This window comes from Spermophilus citellus (assembly GCF_964194105.1).
Source record: "Spermophilus citellus genome assembly, chromosome: 11".
NCBI classification, from domain to species: domain Eukaryota; kingdom Metazoa; phylum Chordata; class Mammalia; order Rodentia; family Sciuridae; genus Spermophilus; species Spermophilus citellus.
The window spans coordinates 38,037,920-38,057,842 of record NC_138192.1 but is presented as its reverse complement, the minus strand read 5'-3'; the positions used below and the strand labels follow the sequence as shown (position 1 = coordinate 38,057,842).

At 38.0% G+C, this 19,923-nt stretch overlaps 1 protein-coding gene across 3 annotated transcripts in view; it reads left to right on the top strand.

The window, feature by feature from the left end:
• Window positions 1-336: 336 nt before the first annotated feature.
• Window positions 337-19,923, top strand: part of IWS1 (interacts with SUPT6H, CTD assembly factor 1) — a 37,381-nt gene continuing 17,794 nt past the window's right edge. The window contains exons 1-5 of one of the 3 annotated variants that reach the window (XM_081262054.1): window positions 337-1,100; window positions 2,884-2,999; window positions 16,189-17,335; window positions 18,038-18,224; window positions 18,757-18,814. In XM_081262054.1, the coding sequence (XP_081118180.1) occupies window positions 1,067-1,100; window positions 2,884-2,999; window positions 16,189-17,335; window positions 18,038-18,224; window positions 18,757-18,814 (1,542 nt within the window). In that variant the 5' untranslated portion in view covers window positions 337-1,066. Of the gene's footprint in view, window positions 1,101-2,883; window positions 3,000-16,188; window positions 17,336-18,034; window positions 18,225-18,756; window positions 18,815-19,923 lie in introns of all 3 variants that reach the window. The other 2 variants (XM_081262052.1, XM_081262053.1) reach the window with 2 other exon arrangements.

The following is a 19,923-nucleotide window of genomic DNA, read 5'->3' as shown; positions in this document are numbered from 1 at the left end:
GCTTGTTTCAGGGTACAGAGTTCAAATCTCAGCTAATCAGTCTTGAGACCATGAACAGGAACTTAGAGGGTCTGTCTGTCCCTGGCCATATAGGGCTTGTCACAGGTGAACAGGGGATCATCTGTAGGTCTTTTTAACTAAGTCATATGGAGAAGGGTGGTTCGTTACAATGAGCTGTTTCAGGAACAAACAGGTGAAGAGGACATTTCTTAACCATCCTGTTTTCAGGAGCACAGAGCTTAGGTGCAACATGACCCTCCTCAGGTTTCATCAGGTGATCTTTCTGCAGGCAAAGATCTGTACTTCTTATTGTTGATCAAATGGGTCCTTAAGGTGGAAATTAAATAGTTATTTTATAAAGAAAGGAAGTAAAAATGCCTCGAAGGAGGTCTTGGTCACTTCAGTTAGTAATGCATCAACACTGCCTAGACTTGGAACTACAAGTCCCAGAGAACAGTGCGCCACCCCTTCGACACACCGAGGGCGGGAGTCTTTCGCCTAGCTGCAGGACTGAGAGTTATCTGACCTAAAGATACAAAATGTAATTTTCGGAGCCTCCATTTTTCTCAAGAGTAATTCTGATGTTCCTCCAAGAAGGGGCCGACACACTCAAGAGAGAAACCTCGCTCCCACGCAGGACAAACCAGACTCCTCCGGAGGGGCGTATTTAACTAAAGCTCCCGCTCATTTTTCCCAGTAGTCTCCTTTCCGGCGGTGCGTTGCGTCATTACTATTCCGTCTTCTCATTGGCCGGTTTGACGCATGATAGCGCCTGCGCACTGCATTCCTTTGAGGGTCGTGGGCAGACGCCATTTTGGTCTCAGAGGTGCTTCTGGGAAGTAGAGCGCCGACCCGCACGCTTGCTGGCTTTCCCGGTACGGCCTTTTCTGCTTGGGCTACCAGGTCGAAGCGTTCGTCTCTGCTGTTGCGGTTTTCATATTCTCCGAGTTCTCCGGTTAGGCCGGAGCCTCAGCACCGGGTCGCGCCATCGGAGGTCATACCACCAGGAAGGAGGTGACGGGGGCGGCGCGGGGCGCGGACACTCCCCGCTGAGAGCCCGCCTGCCATGGACTCGGAATATTACAGTGGCGACCAGTCAGGTGGGTTCGGGTTGGGGAGCGAGCGATTCCTCGGCGGGCCTTGGCCTCGCGCTCTCGCGGGAGCGGGGAGAAAAACCCCGGAGACGAGCCTGCGGATCAGCGAGCTGCCGGCCCAAGTTAGAACCTTGGAGAGAGGGTATCTTTGAGGGAAAGACATCTTCCGAATAGGTGAAGGTTTTTTCTGAAATCGGGAAGTCACTACCTATATCAAGCACCTGCCGTGTGCAGAGTGTTGGGAAAGAAGAGGCTTTTCCTGTTAAGGATCTTTCAGAAGTTACGGGTTTTTTGAGAACCCAAGGAAATTGTTCAGTAGGAGGCTGGGGACCCTTCCTAGACTTTTCATTCCAAGTTAGGGCTCATTTAATTCGCCTGCCACACTGGCTTCCCAGGATGTAAGTGCCGGACCTTTGTCTGAGTTGTAAGGAGTGCTTCTCTGGCTGTTATTGATGACTTTTTGCCTTTCCTTTACCTTAAGAGCTTTCCTTTTTCCTCACCCAAGTTTGGTCTGCCTTCCTTCTTATTCTTGTACACTTATCCCCGTTGGGCAAGCCCTGGCACCGGGATATAAAGTTGAGTAAGGTAGGACCTAGTGGGGTCCTTTGCCATTTGTACATTCTGTATCAAAAGTGCTTAGTTGTTAGGACATAAAGCTCTCTCCTGTTTTGGTTTCCTTTTAATTCCTTACTTGTGACAGCAAATAACAGTGATTGTAAGTGCTTTTCAGGCATGCACTTCTGTTTTGGTTAAAACGTTTTCTGATGTTTTCAAAAGAGTTTTTCAATTCATTTGTGTTTTAAAGTTGCTTTTTAAAAAAAGGTAGCTGTATGTATTATAGTAGGTAGGTTGTGTTTAAAGAGGTAACAAGTTGAGGTAATAGATAGCAGTTCCCTGACACCCCCCCCTCCTAATTTCTAAACTTTTAGTATTTACCTCTCTTCCTAACTTATGCTGTCTCTTCTTGCATCATTTTTAGTCGTTCTGTAATGCTTTCCTATTATGCCAGGACAGTATTTTAACCTTTTAACGCCCTCTTCTCATCTATCCTCCCACTGATGCTGTGTAATTGTTAAACTTCAAAACTATTCTTTTTTTTTCCCCAAAAAACTATTCTTTTTTTTTTCCCAAAAAACTATTCTTTTTATTGTGACTTCTTAACTTTACTCTAGCTAAGTACAGTAGCTCATTTATATGAGAGTGATTTCGTCACTTTTTGGATTTTTAAAATATTGCTTAAAGTTAGGTACCAATTCATAATTATGGTTGATTTTTTTAAAAAATATTGTAATATATGCTTTAATGAGTTTTGACTATTTCTGGACTGGAGTTCCTTGTGCTTTTCATTCATAAACAGATACTTTATATCATGTACCAGGCAGTATTCTGGGTTCCAGGGATTCAGCTGTGAACTGAAAGCAGAATAACTTGAAAAAAATCGCATAGTACATTAGAAGTTGGTGGTAAGTGCTCTGGAGAGAAAGACAGTTTTTAACATAAATTTGAAATAAATAGCACTTTACTTACAAGTTACTGACGTGGTATTTAATGATGTTTTTTAAGCTTTACATTCCGTTTATGGAGTATTTTTGCTGCCACATGCGCCATATGTTAATAATGTTGGTATTTGTATGACTATTGTATTGCTTTGCTCAAAATATTACCATCATTAGTTTTGCTTTGTCCGTAGTAACTTTTGCTTTGGATAGTCTTAAATCATTGTGTTTGTTTCAGCTACAGGTGTCATCCATGTTAACTGTAAGTGGATTTTTGTTTTATGTTTAAGCAGATGATGGTGGTGCTACCCCAGTGCAGGATGAACGGGATTCTGGATCTGATGGTGAGGATGATGTAAATGAGCAACACTCTGGATCAGATACTGGAAGCATAGAACGGCATTCAGAGGTATTGGCTAAATATCTTTGGGGAAGATTTTTCCTTGTACTTTTGTGAGACCTGTTTTTAAGTTTAGAAATTGTAGAGACCCTGCCATAGGACTTGGGATTTAATCTCTGAGAGAAAAGTATGAAGTAATAGAAAACTGCTTTAAAAATAAATAGGGATGGTCTGGTTACTGATGTAATAAAAGGGAAATAAGTTCTGACTGTGTTGAATTTCAAGTATTTAGGCAGTTTTAACTAAGTATATGAAATCAGATAATGAGCCAGGCCTTTGATATTTCACTTGGCTTCCCTAATCCTCAGATATCATCTTGAAGGGGCTATGAGCATTTGCAGCCTGAAAAAAAGTTGAAATAAAAAGTTAGGAAATTTTCACTTAATAAAACTTGTATCAGGAATTGGCCTTCTTGTTTTGAATTGTTGAGATTCATATGATAAAAAAAAAAAAAAAAACAAGTGTAGTTTTAAAAGCTACTTTTGTAATAATACAGTATTGGATTCTCTATACATTTTAATATTCGTTCTAATACATAAATATTTTTAAAACAACTTAATCTGCCTCCTTGGTTATATAGTCTGTCTTATACAGTGTTAACAAAATAAATTTGGGACATTTTTCAATGAGTCAGTGTGTCTTAGACATAAACAAATAGGAATGATAAAAATGGAGAGATGTTTTTCACTAATTTGCTGAGGCTGGCTTTGAACTTGCGATGCTTCTGCCTCGGTTTGACAGGTGGCTGGGATTACAGGCATGTACCACCATGCTCCAAAACTCTTCTCAATCACTCCATCATTCTTATTTTTGTATTTTTTGTTTTGTTTTGTTTGTTTGCAGTGCTGGGGATTGAACCTGGGGACTTGTGCATGCTAGGAAAACACTCTACCACTTAGCCCCACATCTCAGCTCCAAGATAGACAGATTTTCTAAGAACTTTTGTGCCATAGATTTGCTTAATTAAACACATAAAAAATTACCAATTTTACATACTAGATATTCTTGCAAATTGTATTGACTATCATTATAGAGTCATGTCATTTTTTATATTTATATGTTTGTGTCATTAGTATATTCATACATTTCTCATTTATTGAGCACTTTATATATGTGTTAGATGTTTTTTTTTTTTTTTTTCCTTAAGGTGTTTTGGACATATCAGTGACTAAAAGCCAGAATCCTTTTCTTGGATTTATTTTTCAGTGAGAGAAGAAAGACATTAAAACAACGTACTGTTTTTTAAAATTGTAGTTTGCTAGAAGGTGACAAATGTTGTGGATTTGGGGGAAATTAGAATGTAATGAAGGACATCAGTATGGAGGGCAAATTTCTGTGTTAAATTAAGAAATAATGCCAGGTGTGGTGTGCATGCTTATAATCCTAGCTACTCGGGAGGCTGAGGCAGGAGAATCATAAATTCAAAGCCAGCCTGGACAACTTAGCAATATCCTGTCTCAGAATAAAATTAAAAAGGAATGAGGATGGAGCTCAGAGGTAGCTCACTAACCTAGCATGTGGGAGGCCCAGCGTTCAACCCCCACCACCACAAAAAAAGAAAAGAAAAAGTGACATTTGAGCCAAGGCAGGAAGGGAGCTGAGGGAATAGCGACACATTTATGTGTCTGAAGGAAAAAACACTCCCATGAAGAACCCCAAAGTGAGAGTGTGCTTAAAGTTTTCAAGGAGCCAATGTGAGTAGTAAGGATGAGTGTAATGTAGGATGAGTGGAATAGTAAGAGGGAGCTAAATACAGGTATGGGAATGGCTCATCATTTAATTATTTCAATGACACTCTTGTTTTTTTGTTTTTTTTTTTTCTTTGTAGGCCCTTAAATATTTAGGCGAAATCCCAGTAAATTAATAGGTAGGGGCTAAGTGATAATGTCAGCATTATTATAGTACATTTAGAGTGTAGTATTTTAAATTTCCACCTTGGAAACAACGTTAGGAGATTGACCCTAGGTGTCAGCTTTGATTATCTCAGGGCCTCTTGATTTAGTTATAAACATGATAAAGGTTCTTGTTTAGGCATTTGCTGCTACTTCTTTGTAATAATATGGATTCTAAATATATAAATGGATATGTTAAAAATTCGGAAATTATATCAGTAAATTTAAAGAAGATTAAAATTAGTGTAAGTAATCCCATAAATAGCTATTAACTTTTTGACATTGTATTTCCTACATTTTAATTCTCTCCCATGCTTATAAAGTATGTGTATATTTTAAACTACTTGAAATTTTACTATGTATATTTTGTGTCTATTATCTCTTCACTTAAGATTATGCCTTAAGTATTTACTGATATTGTTAAAGAGCCCCACTAAGTGTAATTTTAATCGTTTCATAGTATTGGTGCAACATTACACTCATCCTTCCATGTCCAGGGGGATTGGTTCCAGGTGTCTTTTCCACCCTGGTGGATACTAAACCCAGAGGATGCCCAGATCCCTTATATAAAATGAAATGAAGACTGGGAGTATAGTCCAGTAGTATATCATGTACTTATTGAACAGAAAGCTTGGGCTGGGTCTTCAGTACATGCATGTGCAAATTTTAAATGGCATGATATTTGCGTATAACCTATACACATCCTCCTATATAAATCATCTCTAGATTATTTATAATACCTAATATAACAAAAATGCTATGTAAATAGTTATGATGCTGTATTGTTAGGGAATATTGACAAGAAAAAAATGGTCTGTTCTAGGCCTAACTGCATACTATACATTTATTTAAAAAAAAAAAAAATTTTTTTTTTTTTTTTTTTTTTTGTACCAGGGATCAAACCCCGGGTATTCAACCACTGAGCCTCATCCTCAGCACCCATTTTTTTGAGACAAATTCTTGCCAAGTTGCTTAGAGCCTCACTAAATTGCTGAGGCTGTCTTTGAATTTGCAGTCGTCCTGCCCTAGTGTCCCTAGCTGCCAAGATGATAGGCATGCACCACCATGCCTGCCCATTTCTTCAAATGTTTTCAATTGGTGGTCTGACGTTGGTTTAGTGCTTATTTGGTGAGTCCCTAATTGTTGACATTTAGATGATCAGGACTGTTTCCTTTTTCTAACTGTAACTGGCTACTAAATTCCCTTGTTTCCCCTTGATTGTGCTATTGTTTTTGAACATGCCCTGGAACATAAATTGCTCTTCAGAGTAATACCATCAAATTATGGCTCCTTTAAAGGATTTCTGAGAACAGTATTTGAGAGTATTTTAACCCCAGTGTGTTTCCTCCCAGCTGTCCCTGGTTCTGTTCTGCAAACTAGATATCCTACAGTTTAGACTGTACCTTGAATCTCAGTCCCAGGTGCCTTCCAACCACAACTTTCCCAAATCATATTGCCAATGAAGTCAGTTTCTTTGGGGAATGATTGGGAGCTATCTGATTTATGATCTGTGTTTTCTCCAGGCAAAATGTGAACCAGGTCTGTAGAGCTCGTCACACCGACCTCTAGAAACCGACCTGTTTAGTGGGAGGTGGGAGTGAAACAGCAGCTCTTCTCCTAGTGCAGTCTCACAAGCCAGAGCCAGGGTGAGAAGAGCGCTTGTATTCTCAAAGTGCTTCACCCAAGGCGGAACCTTCTTCATTAAAATTAAGTAATGGTGGGGCAGAAAATGAGGTTCTCCACCTCACAGGTGCACTCTGCTAGGCCTTATCCTTAGCAGTGGGCATCCAAGAGTCGAATGCCCTGCTTTAGGAAGGAATCCTCTGACTGGGAGAAAGGAGAAGAGAGAGCCCTGTGTTATTGTCTAGAGAAGGTTCTCTGTCTTGCAGAGCTGTGAGGTTGAAAGGAAGGAATGATCTGTTTTTCAAATACCAGATACTCTTGCTGAATTTTTATGGATTTTTTTATTTATTTGCTTTTTGCTCTTAGGACTATTTCCAGAGGCTTTAAATGATTACTTTTGAAAGATTTCCTGTCGGTTTCACTGGGGAGCAGGTCAACAGAACTTCTCATGCTGTTATGCCAGAAGTCCTCATTTGGCTTCATTTTTATCTCTTTCTGGTTGGCCAAACCTTTCCATTTTCCCCCATTCAATTGCTTGTCTTACTACAGTTTTCATTGGGCCCTTTGAGCTTTCTCATCTCGTTTTATGTGTGTGGATCAGGTTCCCAGGTCCTGTCAGTTGCCAACCCTGCACAGAGAGCAGCCTTGGGTTGCTTTTCTGGTCAAGAGATTCTACCAAACCTGCTGTGGGCCTGTAAGCACATGCCTAGGCATTACAGGATATTTAACATCTTGGTTCCCCATGAAATACTAGTGACATATACATGATCACCCCTCAATTACCAACCTTATACTTGACAACCAAAATGACCCCTTGAATCCCCAGATACCACTTGGATGAGGAGCTAGAACTGACCTTGGGCTGAGAACACTGAAATGGAATAATTAGGTGTGTGATCATAAGAAAGGAAACCATGAATATTTGACAGTGTAGAAAATGAGGAATTCAGTGCAATCTTAAAATTGTTTTCAAAGAATTTTGAATGATATGGGAGAATTCAACATGTTACTTGAAAGATATAGGCTATAAAATTGTAACTCTAGATCCTAATTTAATTTTTTAAATTGAAAATACATGAAAAGATTACTTGTACCAAAGTGATGGTAATCTTTGGGTGGTATGAGTCACATTTCGTTTTTTATTCTATAGTGCACATTAATCTTTAAAATTGAAGAGAAAATAAGTAGAATAATTGCCATCATTTTGTCACCCTTTTTTATGAGCATGCATGCAGTGATTGAAAATGTACTGAAATTTTAGAAGAACCTTGTAACGAACCCTTTCAAATCTGGAAAGATAAACCTTTTTCTACTGGCAGTTTTTTTTATTTTGTTGTTTTTTCCATTTTTAATTGTCTTTAATATAATTTGGATATCAAATTATGTTTTCTTAATAGATTATATGGAAGGATAGAGAGGAGAGTAGGAGAAAATTTACTAAAATTTGCACTTCCCCATTTTTTTTTGAAGACTCTGCATTTCCAATTGCCCTGGTATCTCTGCACCAGAAGACTATAGGCATTTTTCTGTTCTGACTTTTGTCTTATAGTTTCTAAAGCAAAAATTAAACTTTTAGATTGAAATACTTTTTTAAAAAATAGTTTTTTAGTTGTCAATGGATCTTTTATTTTATTTATCTATATGTGGTGCTGAGGATTGAACCCAGGGCCTCACACATGCCAGGCAAGTGCTCTACCACTGAGCTCTAGATTGCAATACTTTTGAAATACACTAAAAGTGTATGTAATGTGTGATTTATTATCCATGTCTTTCAAGACTTGTTTTTAAAATGTTTGCTGTTTACTTGGCATAACAATGCAAACTTGAAACTACAGGGTTCTTACAGAACTATAGTCCTTTATAGATGAGTGTAGCAGACATGCAAACAGGCTACTTGTATAACTCATCGCTGTATGAAGGACACATACAAAGTTCTGTGGGAGGGAGGGAGGATATCATATCATCAGTAGATATGATGTTTCAACTGAATAAGGAATGAGTATAATATTTCCAGCTGGAGAAAAAGGTTACAGGTAGCAATGGTAGTAATCCTAGATAGAGGTGCAGCAGATACAGTAGGCCTAGAATTTGAAAGGACTTGGTGTATTTCAGGAGTGATTGTTGTGGATGGAAAATGGAGTAGCTTAATGAGAGGTGATGCTGAAGAATTAAGTATGGACCAGATGATGTAATACCAAATCTCTCTGGAATGATGATGAAATGTTCTGTATTTGCATAACTTTTTATAGTGAAGGACAGTATGGCCAGAATTTGATTTCAAATTCTAGCTTTGCCACTTAATCATTACCAGCCCCTGGAAAAATTATTTCATCTTTGTGAGCTACCCCTTCACTGTCTTGATAGTGAACTAAAAAAGGTTGTAATGAGGATTAAATTAAAACTTAATGTAATAGCTTTGAAAACTACAATACCCTTCTTATTATTCTATACAATAAATAGGTAGATATTTCTGTTAGTCGGTTTTTCATCCCTGTGACCAAAATACATGACAAGAACAACTTAGAGGAGGAAAAATTTAATATGGGCTCACAGTTTCAGAGGTGTTAGTCCAGGAGCAGCTGACCTCATTGCTTTGGGCTCAAGGCAGAACATTATCACAGAAGGGCATAGTAGAGGAAAGCTCAGCTCATGGCAGTCAGAAAGCAGGGAGAGAGAGAGGAGCTAGGGATAAAATATATATTCCCAAAGGGCACATTCCCAGTGATCTTCCTTCCTCCAGTAATGCTCCACCTGCATATAGTTACCACCCAGTTAGCCTATCCAAATTATTAATCCATCAGGTGGATTAAAACACTGATGAGTTTATAGCTGTCATAATCTACCTGAACATTTCTGCATGAAAACAGGAGCTTTTGGGGTGCACCCCGTATTAAACCATAAGCATTTTGAGCACCACATGGAGAGGTAGTCCTTTTTTGTGATCTAGTTATAACTAGTTGCCAGTTCTGATTTTCATTGTTTCACTTTAATGTTTTCCTGGACAGTGTGAAATTAGCTCTGTGGGTTTTGGGCAGGTGGTGTCTCTTTCCTGGGAACTATATTGAAGGAAATAACAGGGGTTTTGTTGTTATTGTTTTGCTTTTTAATTCAAGAAGCCTGTACATTTCATCTACATAGAAAAGTAGAGCTTTCCCCTGCTGAGGATCCCACAGAAAAAAACTATGTGGGACTATTGAGGAAGAGGTTGTTTGGAAATGGAACCTGGCGTCTTACTGTTTTCTAAGAGCAAATCAAGCTACAGTGGGCCCCATCATCCATCTGCTGTTGAAGTTAGACGGCCTCCCTTAACTCCAGCCTCACTTTGAATTGAGTAAAGATGGTAGTCTGCTTTTGTTTGGATATTTCTACCAAGCTGGGGAATAACATCAAAGTAGCTGGAAAGTTTCTTGGCCATTGCTGTCCTTGTTTACCTTATTTCTTACTAGTTCTTTCCATTTCATCTACACCTTCCGGGTGTTAGGAATTGGACATTGTTTTCTGTTATGTGTTGCTTATGTGATTTCTTTTTCATTTCATTGAATGTAGTTTGAGTCTTTTTATTCTTCAGGTGAAAGATACATTTTTTAAAAATGGTTTCTTAAGGTCAGTGTATGACGAAAATAAATGTGTAAACTGTCACTTTTCAGTGAAATAGAAGTACAAGATGCTACAGGGATAGGAAGAAGGAATGGCTGACCATCTGGGTCTTCACAGAGGATACATTTGGGTTGTCTCTGGAAGGGTGAATATTTTGTAATTAATAATTAGTAGGATTTAGTTCTTAATTTGTTTACATGCATTTAACCCCAGAATAGCCCTCTAAGGTACAGATAATTATTCCTGAGTCCATTAAATTGAGGACATAGTAGCTTTGAGGATTAAGAACATTTCCTCATGTCAAACAATATAAAGTGGCAGAACTAAGGTTTAGACCCCAGGCCTTAACTAATAAAGAGATGCAATCTTAACTAATACATTATATTGTACAAAGTTCATTTTATCTAGCATGGAAGAGACTTCAGGAGAGGAGTATTTTTGTCAAGTTTTGGGTTATGAAAAGTACAAGCGAACAAAGATAATCTAGGCAAAGGGAACAGAATTTGTAAAGGCATGGAGGTAAGTTAGTAAATAGTTCCATGTCTGGAAAAGGATTTCTTCAATGTGATTTGTCATGTGGATCACATGTTAAAATACAAATTATTTGGCACCTTTTCCAGACCTACTAGATTAATATGTGGAGGTGAGAAGTACAAAAGTCTCTATGGTTTTCAGTAAAGATCCCCAAATGATTTCCTGTGCACACTAAAGTTTGGTAACTGCTGGTGTGGCACACATGGTTGATGTTGTTGAGAGGGCAGAAATGAGTCTGGAAGTAGGCAGGAGTTAGCTTTGTTATCATAAAAGCCTTGAGCTTTGTGCAGAATCTTTTTTTTACCAGTACTCTTCAATGAGCTTTTACTTTTTACTCTAATATCAGCCAGACAAGGGACACTCATTAGTAGCTTCATTTTATTATGTGTGTGCTAATGGTAAAATTGGGAGTTTTCAGAGCATTGCATCTCATTAGAAATTAACTGGATTGGCAGCATTTATTGTTTTAGTAGCTGGTTCCTCAGGTCAATGAATCCATTCATCTTTGCTTCCTTCCTTCTTTCCTTCCTGATTCTAGGAGTCCAAGCCAGTAAGTACTTCACATGTGCTACACTCTCAGTCCCTCTGATTCTTTATATACTAATTGAAACTAATATAATATGAGGATTTAGTTATATTTTCTGGAACTGGGGTCCACTGAAATGGTTTTTGAAAATACTCCTATAGTGTTTTTCTTCATGGAATTTACAGTGTGATTACTATGGAGTGTTTTGCCAGTTTATAATGATAAATTTTTGCAAGTTTGCAAGTTCAACTGTTTTGAGTTTGACACTTCTGATGGGTTCTTTGGTTCTTTATAAGGGTTTCTGTTTGACAGTGTACTATGAAATTTACATACTAGTATTTGCTTTACAGCAGTTTACTTGCTTTTCAGTTTAAGAGTGTCAGTTACTGGGGGGGTGTGTGTGTGTGTGTATCTGTTCCTTATGATTGAACACCAGTGTAAATGATTGTATGAAGACATTTCTGAAGCCTCCCACTACCTCATGTGCTCAATATCTCTGACAGTTCCAACTAGGGAATTTCTTGCATTATTAAAAAAATGCCATTTCAATAGCACTTTTTACTGTTAATTGCATTTTGAGTTTACAATTTAATTGCTAAAGTCAGTCTGAAAAATTTGAATATTGTTGTGATAGTTTTTAAGCTTAATTGCATAATTTCTAATATGCTCTGGCTAAATTCTATGATATCATTGCTTATGTTTATTCTCTAGCTTGAGTCTATTGACCAGCACTTTCTAAATGCAGTGATTTCTGTCTTTTTTTTCCTAATTGGCCACATAGAATGGATACTCAAGTTTTATGAAACTCCTTTAAAATTGATGAGACTCCGTAAGTTTTATAATCATTATCATATGTAATATACTTAATAGTTGCTTGTTTTGCGGTGCCTACCTAATATATCAGGAAACCCACGGTAGAGTGTAGCACATAAGTGCTGGGATGACTCCCAGTTTATGATGTCTCCCTCCTTTGGGAGTGTCTCCCAGTGCTGTGCCTCTCTTCCAGAGGATTGAGTCACATCTGATATTGCCAATTACACAGTCTCTCCTGTGGATTTAAAATTTAGGTTCTAGACAGTGAAATATAGCATGGTTGGAGGTGAGTCATATTATTAATAGTGCTGTAGTGAAAAGATCCGAGAGTCCCTTTTTCTAAATTGAAATGCCTTGGTTCTTACCTACATTGGTCTGTTAGTCATTCATCTTACTGATTCTGGGACGATTCTTCTTTTTTTGAACCTAGACAGGAATTACTTCTGTTTTCAGCTAAAATAAATTGAATCACACATAAACTGAATATTTGAGTTATGTGATGGGTGTGTCATAGAAAACATTTTAAACAGCCTCCTACTGGTTCCTGTTTACCCCTCCCTATCATACTAGTTAACTTCTTTACTCAGTCATCACAAACTTATTCTTTTTTTTTTTTTTTAAAGAGAGAGTGAGAGAGGAGAGAGAGAGAGAGAATTTTTAATATTTATTTTTTAGTTCTCGGCGGACACAACATCTTTGTTTGTATGTGGTGCTGAGGATCGAACCCGGGCCGCACGCATGCCAGGCGAGCACGCTACCGCTTGAGCCACATCCCCAGCCCCAGTCATCACAAACTAAGTGCACAAATACTTGTCATCTACATACCTTTGCAGCTTGGTTTCATATAGCTATATATCCTGTAGAGTTTTGAAATATTGTTAGGATTTGTTTGTTTGGCTCTTCATTAGGCAACAGCTCTTTAGAGTTGGGCATTGAGAAACATGTTCAGCTTTGATTGTTAGCACCTTGCACATAGTAGGCATTAAATAAATGCTTATTGAATTAATATTATTAAATATTATTAAAACTCCTTTTGATGTTATTCCCACTTAACTCCTTTATTATTTATTCAACAAATGGTGTGTGTGTGTGTGTGTATGTGTATGTATGCGTGCGCGCTGGAGACCATTCTATGCTCTAGGGATACCTCTGTGAAGAAAAGAAATCAAAAGAGTTGGGTGCACTGGTGCTCGCCTGTAATCCCTGTGGCTCAGGAGGCTGAAATAGGAGGATTGCAAGTTAATGGTGAGGTGCTAAGCAACTCAGTGAGAGCCTGTCTCTAAATAAAATACAGAATAGGGCTGGGGATGTGACTCAGTGGTTAAGTGTCCCCGAGTTCAACCCCACTCGCCCTGCCACCCCCTGCCCCCCAAAAAAGAAAAGAAACCAAAAATGCCTGCCTTCATAGAGCTTACATTCTAAATAAATGTCATCTTTTTTTTTTTTTTTTTTTAATTAGGAAGTATAGTTAAAGTAACTTTAAGCAGTGTGTGGAGTTTTGTACTATAATTGCAAGATTCGCCCTCCAGTCTTTTTTTGGGAGGGGGGTACCAGGAATTTAACTCAGGGACACTCAACCACTGAGCCACATTTCCATCTCTACTTTGTGTTTTATTTAGAGACAGGATCTCACTGAGTTGCTTAGTGCCTCGAAGTTGCTGAGGCTGGCTTTGAACTCAGGATCCTCCTGTCTCAGCCTCCCAAGCCACTGGGATTACATGCATGCACCACTGCACCCAGCCTCCTTCTCCAATCTTAATGTCATATTTAATAGATAAATTCTAGTTTTAACAGGATAATAGAGATGTGACAAGGAATGATGCTAAGTGCCCAGTAGAAATTTTGAAAGTTTATGGGTTTGGAAAGTTTCCTGAACATGATAAGCTTCAGTGAATATATTTAGTAGTTAGTGTTTCTTTGGAATTCTGTGTTGTCATAATAATAAAATATGAATAACTCCTCAAACTTCTTGTTATGTATGCTTGCTTATTTTTTGTGCTCTCTTTGAAGTTGTAATCATAGCATACTTAGTCTTTAATGATCTTGGGGTAAATTGAGGAGTATGACAGTGGGCATATATGTTGTTAAAATCTCTTTGGTTCTTGAAAATTGATCCAGGTAAGTTCATGTAGCCTCAATCATAATATTCTAAACAGAAGTATTTGACTTAATAGATTATTTTTAAGGGAGGACACTCAAACAAAAAGACTTTTACTTTTTTTTTCTTTTTTTTGTTCTGTTGTTGTTCTGCTTAGTTGTACATGACAACAGAATGCGTTTCAATTCATCATATACAAATGGAGCACAACATTTCAATTCTCTTGTCGTACACGATGTAGAGATGCAATCATACATGTACCTAGGGTAATGATGTCCATCTCATTCCACCATCTTTCCTATCCCTTTAGCCCCTCCCGACCCTCCCCTTTGCTTAATCCAAAGTTCCTCCATTCTTCCCATGCTCCCCCACCCGCCTCCATCCCCATCATAGATCAGCATCCACTAATCAGAGAAAACATTCAGCCTTTTTGGGGAAGATTGGCTTACTTTGCTTAGCATAATATTCCCCAGCTCCATCCATTTACCTGCATATGCCATAGCTTTATTTCTTTTAATGCTGAGTAATATTCCATTGTGTATATATACCACAGTCTTTATCCATCCATCTGTTGATGGGCATCTAGGTTGGTTCCACAGTTGAGCTATTGTGAATTCAGCTGCTATAAACATTTGTGTGGCTATGTCACTATAGTATGCTGATTTTAAATCCTTTGGGTATAGACCAAGGATTTAAAGTAATAGCTGGGTCAAATGGTAGTTCCATTCCAAGTTTTCTGAGGAATCTCCACACTGCTTTCCAAGTGGTTGCACCAATTTGCAATACCACCAGCAATGTATGAGTGTACCTTTTCCCCCCCATCCTTTCCAACACTTATTATTGCTTGTATTCTTGATAACTGCCATTCTGACTGGGGTGAGATGAAATCTTAGAGTAGTTTTGATTTGCATTTCTCTAATTACTGAAGATGTTGAACATTTTTTCATATATTTTTTGGTTGTGTGTATATCTTCTGAGAAGTGTCTGTTCAGTTCCTTAGCCCATTTAGCTAATTGATTGGGTTGTTTGTTTTTTGGTATTAAGTTTTTTGAGTTCTTTATATATCCTGGAGATTAGTGCTCTACTTGATGTGTGTGTGGCAAAAATTTGCTCCCAAAATGGAAGTTCTGTCTTCACTTCATTGATTATTTCTTTTGCTGAGAAGAAGATTTTTAGTTTGAATCCATCCCATTTTTTGATTCTTGATTTTATTTCTTGTGCTTTAGGAGTCTTATTAAGGAAGTCAGGGCCTAATCTGACATGATGAAGATTTGGGCCTTTTTAAACTAGTATATTATGAAAAGTGAGATTCCAGATGGTATTCTAAATCCTGAAATATTTATTAAGTTTTTTGGTTTGTTTAATTTTGTATATTTTCTCTGCATTTTTATACATGTATTATTGTTTGTACCCTAGAACAAATTTTCAAACTAGTTATTTCAAGTTACTTAATATGTATTAGTGATGTCTCCCTAAATATCTAAGCTTTTGTTCTAGAGCCACTAGATTTGTGACTATGATTATACTATGACTCAAGAAATACTGCAGTGAGAAGTAAGTGTACTAATAGAAGAGAGCTCAACATGGTATTGGTGCTTAGGAGATGTCTCCTTTCCTTGTTTGTTTAATTCCCATGGGAGAATATATTTACGTGAACCTTTAAATAAAATAAAGTTTTATAGCTTTTCCCCTAAAATAATTTCAGCCATATACAATTTAAAAATGCTTTTTTGTAAAAGAACTTGGTTACCCATGTTTGCTTGTATTTCTTTGAAAGATAGTTAGATTTTTCAGGAATTAGAATATAAAGAAGTTAGGCTTTTGTTTTCTTTCTTTCTTTTTAATTTAGCTCATCAACTCTTCAAAATTAGTTTCTCCTATATAATAATCTAGAGGTAAGCTTTACACTTTGTTTATCCTTTCCCTTTTGGGGGGTCCAAGCCATAGTAAGCTGTTTTACAGGTTGACCTTTAAAGTGGAATATTTTTATATCGGAAAAGGACAAGAATTCAACATTTAAGTGCACCTATCCCCACATTTAAATAATTGTTGAATATTTTTAAATTTCATTACTACATTTTCTTACATGTTGCTAATTTTTTCTTGCTTTTTCAGAATGAACCTAGTGATCGAGAAGATGGCCTCACCAAAAGACATCATGTGACAGACTCTGAGAATGATGAGCCCTCACATCTTAATGCTAGTGACTCTGAAAGTGAGGAGCTTCACAGGCCAAAGGACAGTGATTCCGAATCTGAAGAGCGGGCAGAGCCTCCTGCAAGTGATTCTGAAAATGAGGATGTTAATCAGCATGGGAGTGACTCTGAGAGTGAGGAGACCAGGAAATTACCTGGGAGTGACTCTGAAAACGAGGAGCTGCTTAATGGACATGCAAGTGACTCTGAAAACGAGGAAGTTAGAAAGCATGCTGCCAGTGATTCTGAGATTGAAGAGCTCCAAAAGAGTCCTTCCAGTGACTCTGAAACCGAGGATGCTCTGAAACCTCAAATCAGTGACTCTGAGAGTGAGGAACCACCAAGGCACCAGGCCAGTGACTCAGAAAATGAGGAGCCTCCTAAACCACAAATGAGTGATTCGGAAAGCGAGGAGCTTCCTAAACCTCGAATCAGTGACTCGGAAAGTGAGGATCCCCCAAGGCACCAGGCCAGTGACTCTGAAAATGAAGAGCTCCCCAAACCCCGTATCAGTGACTCTGAAAGTGAAGACCCCCCAAGACACCGGGCCAGTGACTCAGATAATGAAGAACTCCCCAAACCCCGAATTAGTGACTCAGAGAGTGAGGAACCCCCAAGACACCAGGCCAGCGACTCAGATAATGAAGAACTCCCCAAACCCCGAATTAGTGACTCAGAAAGTGAGGATCCCCCAAGGCATCAGGCCAGTGATTCTGAAAATGAGGAGCTCCCCAAACCCCGAGTCAGTGACTCTGAGAGTGAGGAGCCTCAGAAAGGACCTGCCAGTGATTCAGAAGTGGAGGATGCCTCCAGACCCAAACAGAAGCCAGAGTCTGATGATGACAGTGATGGGGAAAATAAGGGGGGGAATCCAGAAATGCAGAATGACTTTCATTCAGAGAGCCATGTTGACAGAAAAAGATTTCACAGCTCTGAGAGTGAGGAGGAAGAACCCAAAAGGCAAAAAATGGATAGTGATGAAGATGAAGAAAAAGATGGTGAGGAGGAAAAAGTAGCAAAACGGAAAGCTGCAGTGCTTTCTGATAGTGAAGATGAAGAAAAAGCATGTAAGGCATTATTTGGGGCTATAGCTTTCCTTATTACCTAACATTATAACTTTGAAACACTGTATCTTTCTGTTTTGTTAGATCTGTATTCTGTCATTGAGCTTGATAATTAAGACATTCATTTCCCCAAGGGATCATTGCCCAAACTTAATATTAAATTTCCGTTGAGTTTTTCTTGCAGCACCTGCTAATTTCTGATTACCTTTCTGATTGCCTAGACCAAGAGTTAATGGGAGTATAAAATACTTCAGTTTTCTTTACCAGAAAGGGTAATATTTCAAAGAGCTATGTTAACGTGAAACCCCCTGACTGTATCCAGAGTTAGCTGTGCGTCTCTGTGACTACTAATTAACTAGATACATTCAGACAGTAATGGTGCTTCCACAGACAATTTGTCATATGAATTTGCAGAAGCCTTTTAGGGCTGTGTGTGTGTGTGTGTGTGTGTGTGTGTGTGTGTGGTGGTGGTGGTGGTGGTGGTGGTGGTGGTGGTGGTGCTGTGGATTGAACCCAGGGGCTGGGCATGCTAGCCAAGTACTCTACCACTGAGTTACACCCTGGACAGTTTTGTTTTTTGTGTTTTTTTAATTCAAAGTTGTTAGGGGGCTCTTAATTTTTTATTATGTACTGACATTTTAAAGCACGTATTATGTACAACAACCATGACAAAATATGATTAATGATTTTCTTTTTCAATAGCAGCAAAGAAAAGTCGTGTTGTTTCTGATGCCGATGACTCTGACAGTGATGTTATATCAGATAAGTCAAGCAAAAGAGAGAAGACTGTAGCATCTGACAGTGAAGAAGAAGTGGGGAAAGAATTATCTGATAAGAAAAATGAAGAGAAAGATCTATTTGGGAGTGATAGTGAGTCAGGCAATGAAGAAGAGTAAGTGATAATATGTGAGTTTTAAGGGGTTTTTTAGGTAATGTAAAGGGGGTTGTCTTTCAAGTTTTTAAAACTTGTATTAGAATTTTGTGGCAAGGTATAATACACCTTACCTAATTGAGTGACTTTGGGCATTTAGGATATTAGCTCCTAAGCTATTGATAGACACAGCATAATGTGGATGGATCTCAATATGTTAAAGAAGGAAAGAACATTTCATATGATGCCATTTATATGAAGTTTAGGAACAGGAAAACTATGATGATAGGAATTGGTGGTGATTGCCTCTCGGATGTTGGTGGTAGGGAGCTGACTATAGGGATATAAGGAAACTTTGTGGGGAGACAGTATTGTTCTGTATCTTGATTAAGGTGTTGGTTATATGAGTGTAAACATTTGTTAAAGCCCATTGAACTGTATACTTAAAATCTGCACATTTTACAGTACGTAAATTATACCCTATTTTTAAGAATGATTCTTAAACAGATAGGAAGAAAGAAAATGAATGTCTTTGTATTTTTTTCTTTTCTAGAAATCTTATTGCAGATATATTTGGAGAATCTGGTGATGAAGAGGAAGAAGAATTTACAGTAAGTATAAGATGGAAACTTTTTTAAAAATTTACTTGTTTATTTTGGGGGTACCAGAGATTAAACTCAGGGGCACTCGACCACTGAGCCACATCCCCAGCCCTATTTTGTATTTTATTTAGAGACAGGGTCTCACCAAGTTGCTTAGCACCTCACTTTTTGCTGAGGTTGGCTTTGAACTCTTAGTCTTCCTGTCTCAGCCTCCTGAGCTGCTGGGATTACAGGCATGCACCACCGCGCACGACTTGGAAACATTTCTGTTTTAACTGCATTTATTTGTTTTTATGGCAAAGATTCTCTAACACATGATTCTGATATATATGAATAAATAACTATGATGTATTCAAGAGAAAAATCTAGAAGAATTCAAAAAGTGAGATAAAAGTGTATTACAAAGGTATAAAAGGAAAATAACAGATAATTGAATGAATGGGATGAAGGAACACATTAAGAGACAATGAAAGATCCTGTGATAAAAGGTAGAGTCACAATAGTTATAGGACTTCTGCTTCTAGTAATATCAGACTTGGTAATTTGGACTAACCCTTCTGCTATAAACAACCAAAAAAGCATTTGAAAATCTCATCTGAGGAACAAGGTAACAAGGAATTATTTGGCCAGAAGACAGAAAGCTAAACAAGTGGTAACTCAGTGTTTAGAACTGCTTTTTCTTTGAGGGTATTTGCCTCTAAGGCTGAGAATTTGCTCATATTTTTGACAGCCTCAAGGCTTAGGGACAAAATTTGAACTTCAGGGCCTGCTGAGGTTAGGGGCCTGAAAAATCGCATGCCCTGGATTTGGGCTCTAAAGAACAGCACTCTAGGATTTAAGTGGAACTGAAAATAAAACAACCTTTGCTCATATTTAGGCCAACTTTAGATGACTCAAAGAACCTGTGTCAGAAATTTGATTATGATGATTCAGGTTTTCTATGCAGCGTGGTGCATGATAGTAACAAAAAACAATAAAAAAAGACCTAGGGGCTCTTGAAATTTTAGATAATGCCTTTAAAAATATATATTCAGGAAGCAATAAGGTTAAAAATTTTACCAGAGCAAAACATTTTTAAAAGGACAAGACAGATTTGGAGAAGAACCATGTAGAAATTT